The sequence below is a fragment of the Notamacropus eugenii genome, chromosome 3 (genome assembly GCF_028372415.1).
Source record: "Notamacropus eugenii isolate mMacEug1 chromosome 3, mMacEug1.pri_v2, whole genome shotgun sequence".
Lineage (NCBI taxonomy): Eukaryota > Metazoa > Chordata > Mammalia > Diprotodontia > Macropodidae > Notamacropus > Notamacropus eugenii.
This window is the reverse complement of record NC_092874.1, coordinates 399,712,373-399,734,731: the sequence shown is the minus strand read 5'-3', so window position 1 is coordinate 399,734,731 and position 22,359 is coordinate 399,712,373. Positions and strand designations below refer to the sequence as shown.

The 22,359-nt window shown below is 34.9% G+C and overlaps 1 protein-coding gene across 7 annotated transcripts in view; it reads left to right on the top strand.

Moving 5' to 3' along the window:
• CCP110 (centriolar coiled-coil protein 110) overlaps positions 1 to 18,200 on the top strand; it is a 29,034-nt gene extending 10,834 nt beyond the window's left edge. For 3 of the 7 annotated variants that reach the window (XM_072597996.1, XM_072597994.1, XM_072597995.1), the window contains exons 4-16: positions 3,248 to 4,913; positions 6,301 to 6,431; positions 8,159 to 8,336; positions 8,917 to 9,056; positions 9,273 to 9,389; positions 9,758 to 9,859; positions 10,670 to 10,786; positions 11,482 to 11,555; positions 12,138 to 12,200; positions 12,972 to 13,031; positions 13,566 to 13,651; positions 14,706 to 14,816; positions 16,189 to 16,275. In XM_072597996.1, coding sequence (XP_072454097.1) covers positions 3,248 to 4,913; positions 6,301 to 6,431; positions 8,159 to 8,336; positions 8,917 to 9,056; positions 9,273 to 9,389; positions 9,758 to 9,859; positions 10,670 to 10,786; positions 11,482 to 11,555; positions 12,138 to 12,200; positions 12,972 to 13,031; positions 13,566 to 13,651; positions 14,706 to 14,797 — 2,826 coding nt within the window. In that variant the 3' untranslated portion in view covers positions 14,798 to 14,816; positions 16,189 to 16,275. Of the gene's footprint in view, positions 1 to 3,247; positions 4,914 to 6,300; positions 6,432 to 8,158; positions 8,337 to 8,916; positions 9,057 to 9,272; positions 9,390 to 9,757; positions 9,860 to 10,669; positions 10,787 to 11,481; positions 11,556 to 12,137; positions 12,201 to 12,971; positions 13,032 to 13,565; positions 13,696 to 14,705; positions 14,817 to 16,188 lie in introns of all 7 variants that reach the window. The other 4 variants (XM_072598000.1, XM_072597997.1, XM_072597998.1 and 1 more) reach the window with 3 other exon arrangements.
• Positions 18,201 to 22,359: the final 4,159 nt, after the last annotated feature.

Genomic DNA, 22,359 nt, shown 5'->3' with positions numbered 1-22,359 from the left:
TATTGGCTTTGCAGATTATTTTTATGTATGAATCACACAGGTCTAGATATTTTATAGAAAATGCACAATTTTTCAGTAAGGGTGGATGGGGAGGAAAGAAGAAAGAGAATTTGGAACTCAAAGTTTTAAAAACAAATGTTTTTACATGCAACTGGGAAATGCGATATACAGGTGATGGGGTATAGAAATCTATTTGCCCTTCAAGAAAGTAAAGGGGAAGGTGATAAAAGAGAGGGCAGACTGGGGGAAGGGAACTTGGGGTAGGTGGAAGGGGAGAGATAAGGAGAAAATTTGGAACTCAAAATCTTGTGGAAATGAATGTTGAAAACTAAAAATAAATTTTTAAAGAATGCACAATTTTTTAAAGTGGTAACACTTTACTATAATCAAAATTTCATGTCGGCTTTAGTAATACATCATTTGGAATAAAACTATTGACTGTTGTGGTTACCTGTCAAAATAATCTATATTCTTTAGACCTCCAAATAAATCCATGACTTTAGTGAGCAGGTCGAGGATTTGCTTTTATTGTGGTATAGTATAGTCAGAGTGGACTGGGCCAGGAGCCAGAAGACCTGGGTTCTTTCCAGACCTAACTTTGGAGCCTCGAACAAAATCAGTTCACTTCTGTGTTTCCTCATCAGGAAAATGGTGGGAGGAGTGGTGTTAAATTAAAGAATCTCCTTAAGTCCCTTCTAACTCTGTTGTGCTAAGTATGGATATAGTTATTTTTCTTTCTATGTATGGAAACAAGGTGGTATTGTTGTACTGTTTATTACTTACTGCCTGGAAACCATTATGTCTGGGGATTCGTAAGGTAAGAGGGGAATGTATATTATCCTATTTTAGACATCCTGCCATTAGGAGACATGGATGGCAGAACCTTTTTTTATAGTCAGTTTTGCTTAGTATCAGGAAACATTCTAATTCAAGATATATTTGCCGATTTTGCGGCTGCATTTTTTTCAGAGGGAAATATCAGGGACTCGATGTTATTTTAATGTGTCCTGTGAAAGTTTTCCTGCATTTATATTTTACTCATTTTTATTATAGTTTACTATTTATTTGCATAGGATCTCTACATATCTCCTTATTCACAAATACCTTATTTAGTATGAAGGTTCTTAACCTGGGGTTCATGGGGTCCATGAATTTGTTTTTTTAATATTGTGTATTATATAACTTTTTAATATCTTATATTTAAAATCATTATTCTGAGAAGGGTTATAGGATTCATTAGAATGCTAAGGGGGTATATGACACAAAAAAGCTTCAGAACCCTGGCCTTAGTAGGTGTTTTCAAAGGCCACTAGATTATTGTTTAGTATAGTTTGCCTTAAGTAAATTTGTGCTTAAATCATTGTTAATACTGAGATGTTATTAAACTTCGAAGAAGCATCTGTTAAGTCTGCTTAATTAATAATGATAATAACAGTAACACTAAGAATATTATCTCATTTGATCCTCACAACAACCCTGGGAGTTCATGGCTAGTATTATCTTCATTTTGTAGATTAAAAAACTTGAGGCAGATAGAGTTTAAGTGACTTCCTTAGGGTCATTCAGTAAGTTTCTATGGCAGGATTTGAACTCAGGTCTTCCTGACTGCAGCTCTGGTGTTCTGTATCCACTGTATTACCTAGCTGCCTCATTCACAACTTATAGAATGATTGTAGTCAGATTTGTTGTAAAGAACCAAGAGTCAGGGATCCCCTACTTTCAATATCAAGTTACTTTACATAAGAGTTTCTTATAGCGGCATTACTTTTGTATGACTAATGGGTTATGTTACACTTTGGTAGGAAATATTAGTGTGATGACATAGCCATGAAAAAATTCTCCTGAGATTAGTAAGTAGCATTTATCTTTGATCACACTGATTTTTTTTCTTATAAAAGAGCAATTTAATTGTTCTCTCTCTCTCTCTCTTTCCATACACAGACACACAGACACACACACACACACACACACACACACACACACACACACTTAAGTAGACTTAGACAAGACTTTTCATCTTTTCTTTAAACAATCTAGCCTGATAAGTAGAATACTCTTATGTGTTAGAGGTTTAACATCCAGGTACTTCAAGTAATCTGTGACTTTCTTCTCAACTGGGAGTGTTCCTCAAGGTTCTGTCCTACACCTCTCCCGCTTTGCTTTCTCTTTCTTGATGACCTCATCAGTGCACATGAGTTTGATTGTCATCTGTATCCCAGATCTGTATATTCAGCCCAAATGTCTTCTTTGAGCCTTACTTAGTCCTACATTACTAAACACTTATTAGACATTTTAAATGTGTCCCAGAGTCATCTTAAACAACATTTCTAAAACTGGGCTCATTGTCTTTCCTTCCAAAACTTCTCCTGTCCCAGACTTTCTTTTTTCTGTCAAAGGCACCGCAATCCTTCTAGTCTCCCAGGTTTATAACCTTGGCATTATCCTAGACTTCTCACTTTCCTTTACCCCATCTAGTCATTTGCCAGATCTTGCCATTTCTACCTTTGCAACATCTATCACATCTTACCTCATCCCTCCACTCACATAACTACCACCTTAGTCCAGGCCCTCACTTAAATTACTGCAATGACACCCTTATTAGTTTCCTGCCTCAAGACTTTTCCTACTCCAGTCCACCTTACACAGTACTGAAAAAGCAATTTTCCTTAACCTCAGATATGATAGTGGTTCCCCTACTCAGGAAATTGCAGTGGCTTTCTGTTGCTTTAAACATCTGTCTACTGTTTAGCTTTAAAAGCCCTTCACAAACTGGCCCCATCAATCTTTTTGACTTCATTGCACATTGTTCTCCCTTCCACACTCTGCCATCGAGCCAGACTTGCTTTTCTTTTGCTTTTCCATGGTGCTTCATCTCCCACATCCTGAAATGTACTCCCTCCTTATCTCTACTTTGAGTCCTTTTTCCTTTAAAGTACAACTTAAGCCCTATCTTTTGCATAAAGCCCTCCCTCTCTAACTTCCTGGTATTTAACCATGTTATGTTTATAGTGTATGTGTGTGTGTGTGTACTTTTTTGTTTCCCCCATTACAACTTAAGCTTCTTGTGAGTTGGGACTGTTTCATTCTTTTTATTTGTGACCCCAGGTTCTTGTACTGTGTGAGTATAGTACATATAGTAGCTGCTTAAGAAATACACGCAGTTCTGTTTCAGTTTGATAACATTTATAAAACTTAAATGGCATTATTCTATAACTAGAATAATCAGTTTCCAAATTTTTCTTTGCAGGTCAGAAAAGCGCCAAATATAAGTGATTTTGATGAATGGGAACCTGAGGCAGTTTATCTTAATTCAGAAATCAGAGACTTGAATGTTCCCACTATAATTCCAAATGATAGTTTGCCAATTCTTACTGAACAGCCTGCCTCAACAAAGGTTGAAGAAACTATTGAAATTTTGCCTTCTGATACCACTGCTCCCATAGAACTGAATGGGCCAGATTCAGATAATGGTATAGGAGCATGCATTTCTGTCAAACAAAGTGACAGCCCTAGTCCTAACCTTTTGGGAAAGGAAACTTCTCCAGAGACATCTTCAAGTACCTCACAGGAGACTCTGATTGTAGATGATATCCCCAAAAGAGAAGGAGAATTGGAGCCTTCCCTGGTTGAGGAAGCCACCTCAGATCCTTATATGATGAGCCTTCAGAATCTTATGAAAAAGTCAAAGGAATACATAGAACGAGAACAAACTCGACGCAGCATGAGAAATAACTCCAAGAAGAGCATCACTGAGAGCCACTCAGACAAAGAGAATGATGCTGTTAAGATGAATGACTCTGGGAAAGAGAATGCCAGGTTTATAAGCAAAAATTGTAGTCCAGTTTCACTTGATAAACCGAGCCTTAATAAATCAAACATTCTTCTCCAAAGTGCTACCACCCAGATGAACAGCATGAATGCTTTAGCTTTAGCCAGCTTCTCCAAAGTGGATATACCCATTCATATGGGTACACCAACTCTTTTGGATTCAGATGAAGATGAAGATTTTAAAGTCACTCCCACTTTTGATCCCGAAAGTAGCGTTATCAAAAGTTTTACAGGTTCCTATGCCAAGTTGCCTAGTCCAGAGCCAAGTATGAGTCCTAAAATTCATCGGAGACGACCTAAGTCTTCATCAACAGGTCACATACTTATAAATAACCCAGTAAATGCCTATGAATTGAGTCCCAAAGAAAAAGGGAGGGCCATGGATTTAATCATACAAGATGTCGATGAAAAAACAAATATACCTGAGTCTGTGCCAAAATTTCCTGTTGATTTAACTGAAGTTTGTTCTAGCAAAGTTCATATTGTCAGCAAAAATGCTTCTGAAACTGGAGGTGAAGAATCAGTCTTAGGTAAATCGAATGAAATGTGTCAGCATTCATTCAGTCAGTTAGAAAACAAAATTGTTCACGTAACTGCTACAATGGAGGGTCAAATAGCATCTGATGGGAGAGAGCCACACAAAACAGACAATAATTGTACTATAGTTCCAAAATTGCATGAGCCATATGCAACTAGTCAGTGCATAGTAAGTCAAAAGTGTGGAATAATGAATAATGTGATCAAGCCAGCTACTGTGTTAGAAAAAAACTGTCATTCTCAAGTGGAACTGAATAAATCTTACGATGTGCAAAACCCATCTCCACTGCTGATGCAGTGCCAGAACAAAAGACAGCAGGTGGGTACACCAGATGGGTCCTGTGGAAATGAACAGTTTGTGGAAAACAGCTTTGAGAAGGTGAAGCGCAGACTTGATTTGGATATTGATGGCTTACAAAAAGAAAACAGCCCTTATATCCTAACAAGTGGAACAGCTGAACCGGAGAGACGATGGATACAGGAAAAAAGATTTCCTAAGGGATCTGTCTACATTACCAAGAGTGAGATGTTAGAAATTAGTTCCAGAGGTAAGGGTACTCTAGAGCTTTCGTGCAGTTGGTGCTAACAACATACCAAATGGTACTTTTTTCATTGATATCTTTAGTTTAAGTTTTGAAGGAGGTGATTGTTTTAATTTGTGCATCATGATATGTAGGATTGAACCCACCTGACAAGACAGTTTATAATTAGCAACATTGTAATTAAATGAGTTAGACTTGCTTATTTAGATTACAAAACTTTAGCTGCTTTTTGAGGTCCATGTCCTGTCCATACCATAATAGTATTAGAGATGAGATGTTCCTAATGATAAAATTAAGTTCTTGCATAAACCATCTCCTATTGATTTGAATCTGGTACACTGATATATGATTTTCCATTTGGGTTGTAGTTGTTATCTGTATTCTGTGAGGCTCACTGCTAAATTTGCAAAGTGTTGGCTACTTCAGTAAACACGTTGACATCAAGTTATTAGAGAAAGAAATTATAAATAGAAATGTGTGAAACATCGTGTGAAGTGTTTTTAAATAGAGTAACTTTTCCAATTTTTCTCTCCCCTATCCTGTCCTGTATTATCAGAACTCTTACCTTTTCTTTTTATTCAGTCTGACAATATAAAGTATACTGCATCAAAGCTTTTGATGCTTGACGTTTATAATTGTCATCACTAACAAAAAAGCTTGATAGGAATAGAATAAATACCATCTGACATACTTGGAAGAAGTTATGAGGGAACCATTGTAATAGCTCAATAAATACTTATCTGTCATGAAAATCTTTCTCTGTATCCACAGTAAGAGAAGAACATTTCTTTGGGTTTCATGAAACAATAAGAGGAGTGCTTCCATGTATATATCTTACATTTAAATGTAGTAGCATTTCATGATCCTGACATTTAGTGGGTTTATCTTCAAGTTTCTTATTTATATATTCACCCCTTTTTTTATATATTTGGAACTTGATGTATAATATTCTTCCTTAAAACCCCAAACTCAAAGTCTCTGTACCTTTGAAATAACATTAAAAAAAAAAAGAGAACCCAGAGAAGAGAGAGAAGAGATGATAGAATAAGTTCAGGTGGTTCCACCTTTTATGTGTAACACATTTGTGGAGTCTTTGTCTTCCAGTGGACTAATGTAAGAGAATTATGATGGTACATGTTTTGCTTTATTTATGACATTGGTGGAAAATATCAAATGAGCTTAAGTAAAGTTTTATGGGTCTTTATTAGGTAGCATCAGCACGGAATGCAGTGGTGAAATGCAGAGTGGTAGAAAGTGGAGATTACATATATTTGGAACATAATTTTTGTGGAATTTGAGAAGACCTAGTGCAACAATGCAAATAAAATTGATGCTGTAAAATGTCATTTTAAAAATGCAATAAGTTTTCCAAAAATAGCACTTTTCTTTGCAGAAGAAGAAGAAATGCTAAAAAATAAGATGTTGGCTTTTGAAGAAATGAGAAAGAGACTTGAGGAACAGCATGCTCAGCAGTTATCAATGCTTATAGCTGAGCAGGAGAAAGAGCAAGAAAAATTGCAAAAGGTGAGGAATTATTATACTATAAGTGTGTAGAGGTGCTAAATGAAATTTAGCACATATATATAGCTTCTCGTGTTTTATAAAAGTGAATTGTAAAAATGCTACTTGATTCTGGCACATTTGTAGCATTTTTGTGGAAAGATGGCCATATATGAAATGATTTAATATCTGGGAATGAAAGGGAATTGTGTAACATGTCAAAAGCATAGTTTGTTTAATACTTAATCCAAACATTTATTTCTGCCATTATTAAATAAGGAAAGTCCTTGGCTCTGATATATCAGTGTGGTGTGGAAGAGAGCCTGGGATGTCAGAGACTTTGCTAGTAGAGAATAAGTTAGTACAGCTTTTGGGTATGGGCTTCTTGACTATATCCAATATCTAAGAAACAGCCTAGGTAATGTCAAAGAAAATGATCACTTAAAGGTGATGAATTGTTTTAGCTATGGTAACTCTAAAAGTCATGTGCTAAGTCATTCTTTTTCATAGGGCTAATTTTTCTTTGTATTCAGGCAACTCCTAAATCTTATTTCTATCTCTAATCTCTTCCTTAACTTAGGTGCCGTATCTCTAACTAGTTTCTGAACATTTCCATTCTTCAGCATGTCAAATTCAACGTATCCAAAATAGAAGTCATCACTTCCCCTCTACATTTCCTTATTTCTGTTGGGGGCATCATCAGTTACTCCTGCTCACCCTTCTCTTTTCCCTGTCACATCTTCTTGCTCTATTCCCCCTTTCCCCCCAATATTTAATCATTTACTAAATCCTGTCAGTTTTACTTCCACACCTTAAAATCTAGAATGAGACATGCATTTTTGGACAGGGCCTTTTTGCAAATTTGTTTTGCTTGATGGTGTATTTGTTATGAGGATTTCTTTTTAATTGTTGTGGTGGGAATGGGAATGAAAGATAACAAATCTATACAAATAGTTCTGCCTCCACATCATCTCTGAAATCTATCTGGAGTCTCCATCTGTGTAGCTACCATAGCAGTTCAGGCCCTCTCTCTTTCACTTCAACTATTGTAATAGCTTCTTAACAGATCTCTTTGCTTCCAGTGTCTCTCCTCCAGTTCACACAGCTGCCAAGATAATCTTCTAGGGGACAAGTATGACTATGTCACCGCCTTGTTCCAAAACATTTAATGTTTCTTCTAGGATAAAATAAAACCTCTCAGCTTAGAATTCAAGATCTACCCCATTCTAACTTCAGCCTACCTTTCAGCTTTATTTCATGTTACTTGCTTTTATGGATTTGACTATTTCCTCTCTCGTCAACATTCTATCTCACCAAATCTGCACAAGTAGATTTGTCCTTCCTTCTTATCTTTATCTCTCAGAGTTCTTACTTTCTTTCAAGGCTCAACTGAGGTAGCTTTTCTGATTCTTCTCCTTCATACCCACTTCCTAGTATTTTTCTCTCCTCAGATGATTTTTCGTATTAACTTACCTCTGTCCATTTTTTGTTCCCCTCCTCCAAAGGGGTAAAGTTCCTGGGTGAAGGAGCTCTTGCCTTTCCAGCTCCAGCTCCTAGAGCAGTTTAAACACTTTAAGGAAGTGCCTAATAAATGCTTGTTGGATTTAATTTACTGTAAATACTCTGAAACTGTCAAATCTGTGTCAGAGGAAAAGTAGTGAGAAGTAATATTCATTGTACGAATAGACTGATTAGTTTATAAAAGAAATGTGTTTGAACATGGCGTATTGTAATGGACCATTAATCTTCAGGAAATAGAAGAACAGGAGAGAATGTTAAAAGAGAAGAAGGAAATTACAGGAGAAATGCCTGCTGTGAACCTTAACAATGCCGTGGAATTAGAATGGAGAAAAATAAGTGATGGTGACTTGCTAGAAACAATGCTATCGCAAGTGGACACACTCCATATTGCAAATTCAAATAGTTCTGGTAAATATTTAAAGCCTTTTCCTTTCTTTAAAATTCTCCTACTTTACTTGATACAGAAAGTGGTAGATAGGTCTTTAAGAAATATTATTAGATGATGGCTTTCCCAGGTCACCTCCATCTGCCAACTGCTTGGTAACCAGTGAAAATGAAATACTGGCAACAGGCCAGGTCCTTGAAAGCAGGTGCTTGAAAGGAGAGTAATCGCTTTAGTGAGGGAAGTATCCCAGCCTGTGTTCATTCATGTGGCAGGTGACATATGGCATTAAAAAAAATTGTCATCTGCAGCGTGCTTTTACAGTGTATCTAACTCCCTGACCCTTGTGATTGCTTTTTCACATCTTTTATTTTCATAGTGATGTTGTGCCTATTTTAAAGTTCCATCTGTTGCATCAATTTAAAAGTGAAGTAAAAGAAAAATGCTACAGGTGGCTCAGGATTTAGAGGGTTGTTATTTCTGGCAAGAGCAAAGCTTGTACAATTGTGATTATTACCCACAATAATCCATACTGATTGGTGCTGGTAAATGTATGCTGCTTATGCGGTATTGGGTATAGTCTTATGTTTTTCACCTTTTCTCTAGGTTTTACAAATTCTGCCATACAACATAGCTTTGGTTCTGCAAGTGAAGTACCATTCTACCTCTGGGGATCATCACCTAGTGGTTTGCCCAAAATCCCAGTAACCAGACCTCTTGGAAGGGGCAAACCTAGATGGTCTCAGGTTAGTAAAATTTAATTTTATATGTATATTTTAATTTGTCAGGCTCTGGAAATGAACATGCATACTTTGACAATACCAGTTTTAAATATTTAAAATTATTTTAAAATGAAACTATATAAAATGTAACAAGTAAAAACTTGCATTGGTACCTCATTACAAGTTGAGGAGCAACGCTATAATACAGAATCTTAAGAAGTTTGTCCTTGTTTTTTAAAGCTTTTTAGTCTAGAAGTACAAGCAAAATTCGACAAAATAACTGCAGTGGCAAAAGGATTTCTTACTCGTAGGCTCCTGCAGACAGAGAAAGTGAAACATCTCCGGCAGACAGTCAAAGTAAGAGCATTCCTTCTGTTCTTCATCTTTTTTCCACTTCTGCAAGTAGAACTCAGATGAAATAATTTATAAAGTAAGATAGGCAATAATTTGTGTGCTATTGCTAAGAGGATTCATTGATTCTACAACCTAAAATTAGATGGTGCCTTCTGTTTGTTATCATTCTTCAAGATAAATATAATTTGACCTATAATGATAGTTTTCTCGATAAAATTGGAGCAAATCAAGATATAATTCTTTGTATGGTAAAATGAAACCTGAATGGTTTACATACTGTAGGTGGAAAGAATAGGAAAAGAAGGGGGACTTCAAAAATCCTATGACTATTCATAAAGATTCCTTTATAAAAATTGCTTCAATTTTTATAGGATACTATGGAGTTCATAAGAAGTTTTCAGTTAGAAGCTCCATTAAAAAGAGGATCTGTTTCATCACAAGATGCTTCTCTCCAGGAAAGAGTGTTAGCTCAGGTAATTGTGTACGTGTGTATGTATTAGGCAGAATTTCTAAGTATACCCCACATTACATTGTCAGGGCTGTTTTGCAATAACATGATTAATATGTTATAGTCACAACGTAGCAAAATCTTATAGTAGCTGATTCCAAGAGGTACCACTCCTGGCTTTCCCCTAAATGGTGGGAGTGTGAAGCAGCCTGCTTGAATCTTTAATATTGGGACCATGGGGCAACCACACAAGAACACTGACCTTTCCTGTCCCTCAATCTTCTGTGGGACGCTTCCAAAATGAAAGGAGAGAACTGGTAAGTACAAAGAGAATGTAGAGAAGAAGTGTATGAAGTTTGGGGATAGGGGGACCATTAAGGGAATCTTCCTCTAACTTCTCCTGTTCTCCCATATACCTAGCCAGATACTTTTGATGCAGAAGGCCAAATATGCCTTCTGCTTGCCAGATATGAAAAAACCACCACAAATTTCTGAAGTTGAGAAAGAAGAAAGTTGTGATGCAGGACAATTAAGCTTTACCTTTATAAAGGTTATATAGTGTCAGATCTCTGTAACTTTTATAATCTAAATTCTAGCTGCCAAGAATGTAGCTCACATTTATAACATTTCTGTTAAATATCTTTAATATATATTTTCATGGAACCAATCATTAGCCTGGAAAGTTTCCTTGTATTTGGTTTACGTTTCTGAAATTTGCTTTGTTGAATAAGTTAGAATTTCAGTTTAAAATATTCTTAAAACATATGCTACTAAGTTATTGTTTAGCTCTTTTTTTTAAACAGAAGATACAATTTCTTTTTTGTTTCAAAATTAGCTTCGAGCTGCCTTATTTGATATTCATGACATATTCTTCATAATGGATGCAACAGAAAGAATGTCCATTTTGCATCATGATCGAGAAGTGCGTAAAGAAAAAATGCTTAGACAAATGGTATGTTTAATGCAATTAATGTAACCTTTTATGTAATGAAATCACTCTGGATTTTAACATTGCTTCATTTCTCATTGAATGGCATCTAAACTGTTCTCAGAGGTTTTCAGGCATAGGTTGCAGTTAAGAATGCCAGCTACACTGGTATCTGTAGAGATAGAGGCAAAAGAATACACAATATAACCCTCTCATTTATCAGCGTTTGGACAGACTTCCTTTTATGACACCTGGAAAAATCTGCCTAACCTTCATTGATTTTTGTAATCATTGCTTGCCATGTAATTTTTACACTTGCAACTAATTAAGTCATAGAGCGGAGCAAAAAATCTGACTCAAGTAAATCTGAAAAGGCAGCCTTTTAAAGTAACAGTTCATTGATTGTGAATGAATTTGTCTAATGATGGTTGACAAGAGATGACTAAAAATGTGAAGTCACTTTTTTGTAGTATGTATATAGAAGATAAAAATTTAAAAAGCCATTTACCAAAATAATTTGCCAGCAGATTACTTCCCAAGAAAGATCATGTCAGAGACGTGTAAATTCTATTTAAAAAAAAAAAAAGATTTTTCAGTGAAATTTATAGATTCCTAGAAAATAGTAACACAAATTCTCAATTGGTCCTATCATACATATACACACACACATTTACATACATACATACATGCATACATACATTTTTTTTTCTCATGTAAAGGATAAAATGAAGAACCCACGAGCATCCCTTTCAGCTGCAACACAGAAATCTCTGGATAGGAAGAAGTACATGAGGTAAGTATTGACATCATCTCTCTTTTTTTTCTTCAGTTGAATGAAATAATCTTTACTTTTGGTCCTACATTATTCCCCCTTGTTCTTTCTGCTTCAGGTATTAAGGACCAATAGTTTTCCCCAGTTGACTAAAGTAATTTTCATTCATAGAAAGTATGTCCATTAAAGTAAGGTCGTGAGATCTGAATCCATCTTTTTATGGTCTGTATTTATTTCTGGCTTGTGTTTGTCTGATTTTCTTTGTCTTTTCCTTATGATTTTTACATATACCTCTAATTGGGAGCCCAGAACATTATTATTAGTATTAGTATTCAATATCAGCTTAGTATTCAAGTAATTGCTCCTACAATGAACGCCTCAACTTTTGGACACATTTTGCTTGTGACTTCCCAGAATTAAAGTGAGAAAAGACTGTATTTGGGAAAATGTAGATCATCTTACTAATTGCTTTTTAAAGTTTTTCTCTTACAAAAAGATTATTGCTTCAGTTTTGGCCTGAAGTGATGTATTTTTATCTGTGATATTTATAAGCATATTTTTCCTCCTTCAAATATATTCTGTGTCCTAATTTTCTTCTTTTAGGGCTGCTGAAATGGGAATGCCAAATAAGAAAATTCTCATCAGACAAAAGCCTTCAGAAACAAGGTGAGTGAAAGTAACTGAAGCTATTCCTATAGGAAATTATTTTTCTCGTATGAGAATTGTTTTCTACTAAGTCCTGTGCCTGCTTTTTTTTCTTTCTCTTTTTCTCCCTTCTTTATTTCCTTTCTTTCTCTTTCTCTCCTTTACTTCCTGCTCTCCCTATTTTCCTCCTGTCTTCCTGCCTTCTATTAGCAGAATATTACTTATACACATGAAGAATTATAGACTTGGGCATTACATAAGGCCATCAATCAGAGCTACCAGATAAGAGCAAGAACATAACGAGGATATGCTTGGGAAAAGCTGCTTCTCATGGAAATGTTAGTCAGTTGTGTCATGATGTAAATCCAGGATCCAGGCTTGCTCTAATAGGGCCTTTTTTTAACTGCCTTGAAAAAGTCACTTAAAGTTTCTAACTTGTTTTCCCTTATTATGAAATAAGAATGACATATTCTGTCATATTTGAGAAGATTTAGCTCTTTTAAAAAAAAAGCTTCAGTGACCCAGAAGAACAAGGCATTAATGCTAATTTTAAACAACATAGTTTTTTATCACACAGTTTCTATGGGCCTGATCTATTAGTAGACAGATTTTGGCTGCCGTATTTGACAAAGGTGCTCCTATTTAAAAATTCAGTAAAAACTATTACAGAGTGAGCTCTTAATTTAATATTTTCCTTTAAGAAAGCTGACATTTGAAAGATAATGTAAAAAAGCCACATTTAATTTGTTCAATTTATTTTTTAGTAAACTAACTTATTTTCTTTGTTATCAGAGTACTTCAGCCAAATCAAGGACAGAATGCTCCCATTCATAGGCCACTTTGTAGACAAGGGTAAGAGCACTATATACATTTGAAAGTAAAAGGCAACTTTGAGAGGAAATTATTCATATTCATGGTAAATGTTGCAAATGCTTTTAAAATGTGGTCACTTTTTTTTGTACAAAAGTATATTTAAATTTTTTGAGATTTCTTTTTATCCTAGAAAACAGTTTGAAAGTAAACTGGGCATACTGTTGTGTATTGTGTTTTCATTATCATCATGTTTTGCCATATTTTTTGCATTTACTTCATACAGTTTTGGTTCCATTAACAACAATGAAGTACTAGACATATAAACAGCATTAAGACTACACGGGTGTAGGTCAGCATAACCAAAGTGATGAGGGATAAGCAGTCACTTCGTGTGGTTGTGGAATGTGGATTATATTCTCATCAAGATCAAGTATAGCTTCCTAAAGGGTTTCTGACTGCTACTGTGTTCCTTTTTCAGCTATTCTTACTGAACAGTGTGATGCTTGTTTTCTTTGTAAGTTACAGCATTTAGACTTTAATGTGTGGCTTATTAATGTTTCTATATTTAATTAGAACCCCTAAGACATCAGTGAAGGGGGTTGAGCAAAATAGAGAGAAGCCCTCAGACAACAGAATGCGTAACAGAGTGCGTGTTTCAGGTGTGTAGAAAATGAGTTTCTGAATCTCATTTCATTGAAAAAAAGTGAGTAAGATACTCAAATCTGCATCATTTAAATGGAATATATTGTTTTCTTTTTCTTGCCACTATAACTTTGGCATGTATGTTAAAGGATTCCTCATCAAAGGAATGTACTACAATTTAGTGGGGTTGAGAGGGTGGTGGAGAATTAAGGAAATACATGATTATAGTCTTGGTTTCTAGAAACATCTCTATCCATAGACTACCATCTAAACTTTGCAGTTTAGAAAAATAATATGAAATATCAATTATATCACCCCCTTTAAAAAATGAATAGAAGGAAATGGCCGTATTGTGCCTAAACTGCCCTAAACCTATGCATGGCTCTCCTTTTGTTGTGGGGAAGTGTATGATCTTGTAGTTTGTACGGTAACTTCAAATAAGGAAATAATCATTTTTTTTCTTCCCCACCTCCTCCAAATGCAAGATCATTTGGGAGGAGATTTTTTAGGAAAGTTTTCTCTCTTTTCTCCTTGGTTTCTTGCTTATACAAAACAAGAAATTCCAATTAGTTATCCTCCAGTTTATTACAGGGGGCTTGTTTCAGAGCTTAATTTTTAAATGGTGGCAAGAAGACAAATACAATATTCAAATGAATCCAAAGAGCTTGTTAAACTTCTTTTTGTTAAATATTTAATTCTTACTAACAGAATATTTTGGAACTATTCACTAAAATTATTTATGTGTTACTAATGAAAATACCTTTATTAACACATAAAAAAGTTAATTCTAACTTGTAATGTGGAACAAATCTTTAGATTAATACTAACAAATATAAAATTTAACAGTCAAAGAATTTTCATTACTTAGGATAAAATCTGTCTTCAGAGTTAAAAAAAATGAGGACTGTAAGGATTTTTTTCATGTTACGTTATTAAATATGAGTTTAATACTAAATATTCTAAGAGATCATAGCTTTGTGAGATGAATCCCAAACATATAACTGATCATAGAATATTACATTTGGAAGGGATCTTAGAGAGATCTTCTAGTTCAGTCCCCTCATTTTTCAGATGAGGATACTGAGACCAAGAGAGGAGAGATGATGTCCAAAGTCACACAGTTAGATTGCAGCAGAGTCAGGCCTCAAACCCAGGCCTGTTGACTCTACTGTACCATACTTCGTGAGTATAACTCTTAATAGTACATATGTAGTGTAACCCATTTTAAAACAGACCCATTTAAAATTATATGATTTGTAGTAAGTGGGGTTACTTTAAAAGGGAATTACATATTTAGTATTATGTTAGCCTCCATTGCATTCAGAATCTAATAGTTTCAATGATGGCCAAAATCAGAAAAAATTTCACTAAATGACTAATGCAACTTATGCTGTTTTTTAAAGGCCATGGCACTAGCTAGAAGACTTCTAAACATTATAGTTCTTTCCAGGATCTAACGGGCAAAAATTTTGTTAAATTTCTGGCCATTTACAGTTCTTAGAAATAGGGAAGTACTGGAAGATTTCTAGATATTTCCTCATTGCAGTATATATAGAATTTTTCCTATGTTACATCTTCCCTCTCATTTCATTTCCAAATGTTTGACTGTCACTTTTGATTCATCATATTTGTATGATCTGCACTTATTTAATAGATCTGCATACCACCTAATTACTTAAGTGCATATCAGTCAATACTCAACAGTATTATATAGAAATATATATATAGTCACTGGGCTTATATATAAAGTATAATCATATGGATTTGTATCACGATCGAATTACAGATGAGTTTCGCCCTTAAAAAATGTAAAATTAACATGCAGCTGATCATATAATAAAATTAATTTTAACTGTTTTCCTTACTGTTCTCAGTATCTTGTTGTATAAACAACAGTATTAGAATATGACTTTTGATTTGTATATGATCTGTGAATTTATGCAGTTCTCTTTAAAAGAAAACTTTTCCCTATTTACAATTTTTATTTCCCAAAATAAATAGTTTATTCCAGTTTTAATTCATGCTGGCTTGACCAACATGGAGAATGTATGCTTTGTCATAGAACTTCGTGTGTATTAGCAGAAATTGAAATCTCAAATGGAAAATTTAAGCTCTGTGGTAAAAGTTGTGAAGCTTGTGGAGGCTCTTTATTGATCTTCATCATTCAAATTGAAATCAATTATATCATACACACCAAAGACCTGTGATTTCATCACTGCAGGAATTCCTATGGGAAAATTTCCTCCATGCGTGTGGATTGCAAAGCATGGATAACTCATTGTCATAGAGAGTTAGTTGAGGCTGAGAGTTTACATAACTTGCTCATAATCACAAAGCTGTTAAGTGTCAGAGGTGAGATCTGATCTTCCTGACTCCCAAAACTAGCACTCTAGTTACCATGGTAGGCTGCTTCTCCTAGTCTTCTAAGGTTTCAGAATACTGTCGAAGAATCTTTTTAGTTATTTATACTTAGTTTGATGGTATATGATGTACAGTGTAATTCAGAAAGTAACAATTTATAGAACAAAAATAACTGATTTTACTTTGTTTTTAGGAGCATATGCAGGAAAAACCCAAAGAAAGCAGCCAAATGTTGCGACAATTTAAGAAGACAGCATTCACTAGGATAAAACCATGTGGTCATGCTCATGTATTTTTCTTTGCCCAAGAAAGTGAAGTGGAAAGTTGAGAATTATACAGTAATATAGAGAAATCCTACTCTAAATCCATTTTTCCAGTAATAATAGATTTAGGTGGGGAAAGACTTAATACAGAAAAAAATATTTCAAGTCTGTGCTTTAATTATGTAGTCACAGTTTTGATATTTATGTGTATAGGCTTACAAAAAATGTATATATTCCAGATTTTAAGGACATTTGAACTGCTTTTGTGAAAGAAAATTGAAAAGATGTAGCAAAATGTTCATCAGTTCAGAAAACACACACATTTTATGTATAAGAAACCTGTATCTGGTAAATAAATTTCATGATACCTCGTTCCAAGGGAGAATAATGTAGAAGCATATTTTGTTGGTTTTTTAACTTTTAAAAACAATTTTCAGTAGACTCTCAATGGAATTGAGTCCCAATTTGTAAATTTTGCTGTGGACTATTAGGTACTTAGGTAAGTGGAAACTCTGGTTTAGGGAACATAAATTGGATGAAAATTAATATAGAATGAAAATTTGGAATATTGTTTTTGGTCACATATGCCTAATTTTTATTCTTCTGGATTACCTGTATGCCCACAACAGAAATATTAAATTTCCATATATATTACTAATACTTGTTAAAGCATTTTCATAGGATTGTCATTTCCTCTTATGGAGAAAGAATTTTTTGAGAAGACAGCACAATCTTCTTGAATATATCATATTTAGGAATGTACTAAACCTGCTATAGTTTAAAAAAATACAAGTTATTGCATGCAATTATATTTTCTATCTGGGCAGAACAATTTTTTCCAGCAGTCTTGCTCCTTTATGACATTCTGCTTTTTCTAGGATGCTTAATTTTGGAGAGAATAAAGGGCTGTATCTAATAAATCCAAATTTTCAAATAGGGGTTTATTTTTAATGTATGGATTAATATGTGTATATATGTGTGTGTATATATACACACGTACGACGCACATTATTATAGATACACAAATACCTTTGTGCTTTTATATACACATACAAGTGAAATTAAAAACATTACCCAGAATACCAGGAGCCAAGAAAACTTAATTTTCTCTTTTAGAGAGAATTATATTTGTCCTTTATCAAGACATTTTGGAGTCTTAAGGAAAAGGCTTTGTGCTTCTCTCATAAGTAAATGTGGACCTTTTAATCTTTCAAACTAGAATTTTAAAGAGAGATAATTTTGAATTTTAGAGAGAATACTGGTAATTTTGTAAAGCAAAGTCTACTTAAGTGAAGGCTGGTTTTCTCCAATTTTCTGCTCCATTTAAAAATCACTTTTTGCCTCCAACTACAGACAGAAAACATCTACTCTGGGAATAAACTTGATAATAATTCTTGGGATTTTTACATAATTTATTGCTTGTGTGAACCAGAAAATTATAGGAGAGCCAGCAAAATGCCCTAGTTAGATTTCTTATTAATAAGTGAAACATATCAAATTGTTTACTATTTAAATATGATAAACCTTGTTTTATAAAAATCACAACCTCAGGATATTTCCTTACTTATCATTGTAGGTCTCTCCATTGATAGATGGATTCATTGTTTTGTGTGCAGCCGTGCTAATTAGCAAGATAAGCAATATGTTTTAGAGAAACTTAAGTAGTGAAAACTTTGATTATCTTTTAATTTTTAAAAGTTTGTTACATTACTGTCATCTACAAATTTTATTTTCCATGGATATTTCTCTTAAAACGTGCCAGATACCTTTTTTGTGCTTTGAATGGATTTTTATTTATGTATACTATTTTTTATTCATTTTTTTTATTTTTGAGTGGAATGCCCATTGATTTAAATTATATTTATTTTTGTACTTATAGTAATTTTCGCCAGCTTTGCTTTTAGGCAAGCAGCAAAATAAACTTTTCATCGTTAAAGCTCTAGTTTGTTCTTTAGTTATTATTTGGGGGGAAAATGAGAAAAGATGCCACTGTAAGGAGTCACTGTAAAAACTTAAAATTTGTCAAAACTTTTCAAATTATGAAAATGTAAATACATTATTTTTAAAATTAGAATTGAATACCCATTAATATATATCCATATACATATATATATATGTATATCCATATCCAATATTTTTTTCTAACTAAAGGGGTCATCCCCTTGATGCTTTGCTTACAGAGGCCTATTCACTAAATGAGTGTTACCTCACTCAAAGTGATAAAACCTGAAAGGATCTTTGCCTAAAAGGGCCAGGGTCTCCCATTGCATCCTGGGCCATCTCCAGTCATCCTGATGAACATCTGGCCACTGGATTCAGATGGCTCTAGAGGAGAAAGTGAGACTGGTGACCTTACACAGCCCTCCCTCACTCAAATCAGTCAATTGCAAGTGATGCCATCATTTCCCTGATGTCATGGTCCTCTTCGAGAACAAAGGACAAATGCAACCTGTGAGTAGCCTGAGCTGCTTGAATGGGGACCCAGACAGTTGGGTAACTAAGCTCATCCTCTCCCTCTCCTTCTCTCTAAAGGAAGATAAATTTTGATGACCAGAAGCTGCCCAGTTAACTTGGGGTTTACTGGCTAGATGTCCTTTTTTCTTTCTTTCTTCCTTCTCCCTTCTTACCTTCCTTCCTTCTTTCCTTCTTCCTTCCTTTTTTGTCTCTACCTATGCTCCACTTAATGGCTGCATTTTGGGCCCTCCCATCTTAGAATGAATGTCATTGATAACTTTTTCTCTTTGGAACAGCAACCCTGAGGGTCTTCCCCTCCCACCTTGATTTTTTTTTTTTTATATTAAAGGGGCCATCCCTTGACTCATTTCTTAAAGAGGCCTATTCACTAAATGGGCATTACTTCAAAGTGGATACCTCCAAAGGCCTTAGGCTAAAAGGGCCAGGGTCTCCCTTTGTATTCTGGGCCATCTCTAGTTGTCCTGATCCATATCTGGCCACTGGACCCAGATGACTCTGGAGGAAAAAGTAAGGCTGGTGACCTTGCACAGCCCTCCCTCACTCAAATCAGTCATCTACAAGTCATGTCATCATTTCCCTGATCTCATGGTCCTTTTCGAAAATGAAGGACAAACACAACAGCAGTATACTTTCTTTTAATCAGCTTTACACAATGGGAAAGAATGTGTTTGATTTGGAATCCAAGGATCTGGGTTCCATTCCTGGTTTTGCTGCTACCCTCTGTTACCTTGAGCATATCTCTCCGATTGTCTGGACCTTGGTTTCCTCCTCATCTATAAAAGGAGGAGATTGGACTAGAAACCCTCTGAGGTCCTTGCTAGCTGGAAGTTAATGCCAAAGTGTGGTATAGGGTTGGAACTTGGATTAGTTGAACTTTCCAGGAATTGTTATTGGTCTCGTGAGTTAAAACTGTCACAGCACTGCATCATAAAATTTTATCCAATCAGTAAGAGAAACATTAAAGAATATTATCATGTGCAAGTGTTTCATGATAGTTCAGTAGCGGTGAAGCCTGAGTTCTCAAAGGCAATGCAAACAGAGGACATATCAAGTCAGAAGAGCTTCAGGGAGGGGTCAAATTTGCCTTTATTAGCCCTAGTATCAATCTAGTTCAGTTTAAAAAGAAAAGTTCTTCTGCCAAAAAGTTGACCAACAGGTCATTTTTTTAAAATCACAGATCATTATTAAATTGTGGAGGGATTATGAACAATGTTTAGTGGAAGGAATATACTCATCAGATTTTTTTTTGAAGTATAACTGAGGGGAAAAGAAATTGAGGTCAGAATAAAGTTAACACTAAAACTTAGAAAGTTTCCCTTGTAGATAATGAGTTTACGTGGTAGCTTGCAGAGTTCTGAAAATGTTTATTGCCATATTGTCGCATGTGATGCTGTTGAAACTACTTGGTTATCTCTTTTATTTACTCATCCTACCTTGTGGACTGCCTTCATTTATTTTCCTGATTTGAAAAACTCCCACCTTCTACTAGAAGATTTTCCCAATCTTCCTTCATTATTACTTTCTCAATGAGATTATCTACTGTATATACACTGTTGATACATAACTATTTGCATATTGTCTCATTAGACTGAACTCCTTGAGAAAAGAGACTTTCTACTTTTCTTTTTATCTCCAGCACTTGTTCAATCATTTTTCAATTGTGTCCAAATCTTTTGTGATGCCATTTAGGGTTTTCTTGGCAAAGATACTGGAATGGTTTGCTCTTTCTTTTTCCAGCTCATTTTACCAATGAGGAAACTGAGGCAAACAGGTTAAATGACCTGCCCAAGGTAACATATCTTGTATGTCTAAGACCAACTTTGAATTCAGGAAGTTAAATCTTCCTGATTCCAGGCCCAGCACTCTGTCCACTGTGCCACCTAATCGCATGTTCTGTCACTCAGCACAGTGCTATTAAGCGCAGAGTAGTGCTTACTGCTTGTTGATTAAGAGTAAAGAATATTTTTTTCCTCTTTTGGGCTACTAATTGATTCAATAACCATTTGCAGGCAATTGTGTACTTTGTGGCTATATTTTTGGGTAAAATTTCTGCACTCTTGTGATCTGTAACCCCTCTGTGCTATCTAGTCTAGTCCAATGAAATTCTTGTGTTTTTCCTTAAAGTTTGACTCAATATATTGTAGGCCTTCCTGTTGTTCTTTTTTATATCCTCAGGATCACAGTGTATTATTTGGGCTGCCCCTCTCTTGTCTTTTCACATCTCATTAACATCATGATTGTTAATATGATGCAGTCTATTTGTACCCACCAATCTCTTCCATTGTACTTTAGATGTCCAAATTATGGGGTAGGTTTGGGATTTTGTTTTTTTTGTTTTGTTTGATTTAACAAAAAAAGTGGACATCATGCACAAGCCACAGGGATACCAAGATGAAGTTACAACCTATCCTAGCAAAGAGGATACAACAGGCATACAAATATAATTACAAATTAAAATGTCACAGGAGAATGAGAATTCCAAAGAGGAGGTCACACATATAATATAGTCCACCAGCTGCATGCAGCCCACAGATATTCCTGAGTGCAGCCTAAACAAGATTAAAATGTAATTGGGACAACCTGAATAAATAAAAATTCAACAAAATAGATAATAATGCATTTTAAAAGTCACTATGCAGCCCACAGGAATGTATGGTTTAATGGATCCTGTTTTTTTCAATGTATTTATTTTGTTAAATATTTTCCAATTACATGTAAAAATTTTTTAACAATCATGTTTAAAAGTTAAGCTCCAAATTCTCTCCTCCTATCCCTCCCCACTCCTTGAGAAGGCAAGCAATTTGATTTTAATTATACATGTGAAATCATGCAAAACATTTCCATATTAGCCATGTTGCAAAAGAAAATAAAATTTTTAAAAGTATGCTTCAATCTGCATACAGAGTTTGTCAGTTCTTTCTCTCTAGAGGTGGATAGGTGTTTTCATTAAGGGTCCTTTGAAATTGTCTTAAATCATTGTCTTGATCAGAGTAGCTAAGTCTTTCATGGTTTATCATCCTTACAATATTACTGTTACTGTGTAAAAGGTTCTAGTTCTTCCCACTTAAATTTGCATCAGTTTATGTAAGTCTTGACCCCTGGCTTTACTAAAACCTTATTGATCATTTACAACACAATAGTATTCCATCACAATCATATACCACAATTTGATGAATTAGCTTTTCCTCAATTGATGGGCACCCCCTCAATTTCCAGTTCTTTGCCACCATAAAAAGAGCTTCTGTAAATATTTTTGTACATATAGGTCCTTTCCCCTTTGATCTCTTTGGGATAGAGACCTAGTATTGCTGGATTAAGGGGCATGCACAATTTTATAGCCCTTTAAGTATAGATCCATATTGTTCTCCAGAATGGTTGGACTAGTTCTCAACTCCACCAACAGTGTGTTAGCATCCCAATTTTTCCATATCCCTTCTCAAATTTGTCATTTTCCTATTCTGCCATGTTAGACAATCTGACAGGTGTGAGGTGCTACCTCAGAGTTGTTTTAATTTTCATTTTTCTAATTTAGAGTATTTTTTCTTATGACTATTGATAGCTTTGATATCTTCTAAAAACTGCCTGTTATATCTTTTGGCCACGTATCAGCTGGGGAATGGCCCCTA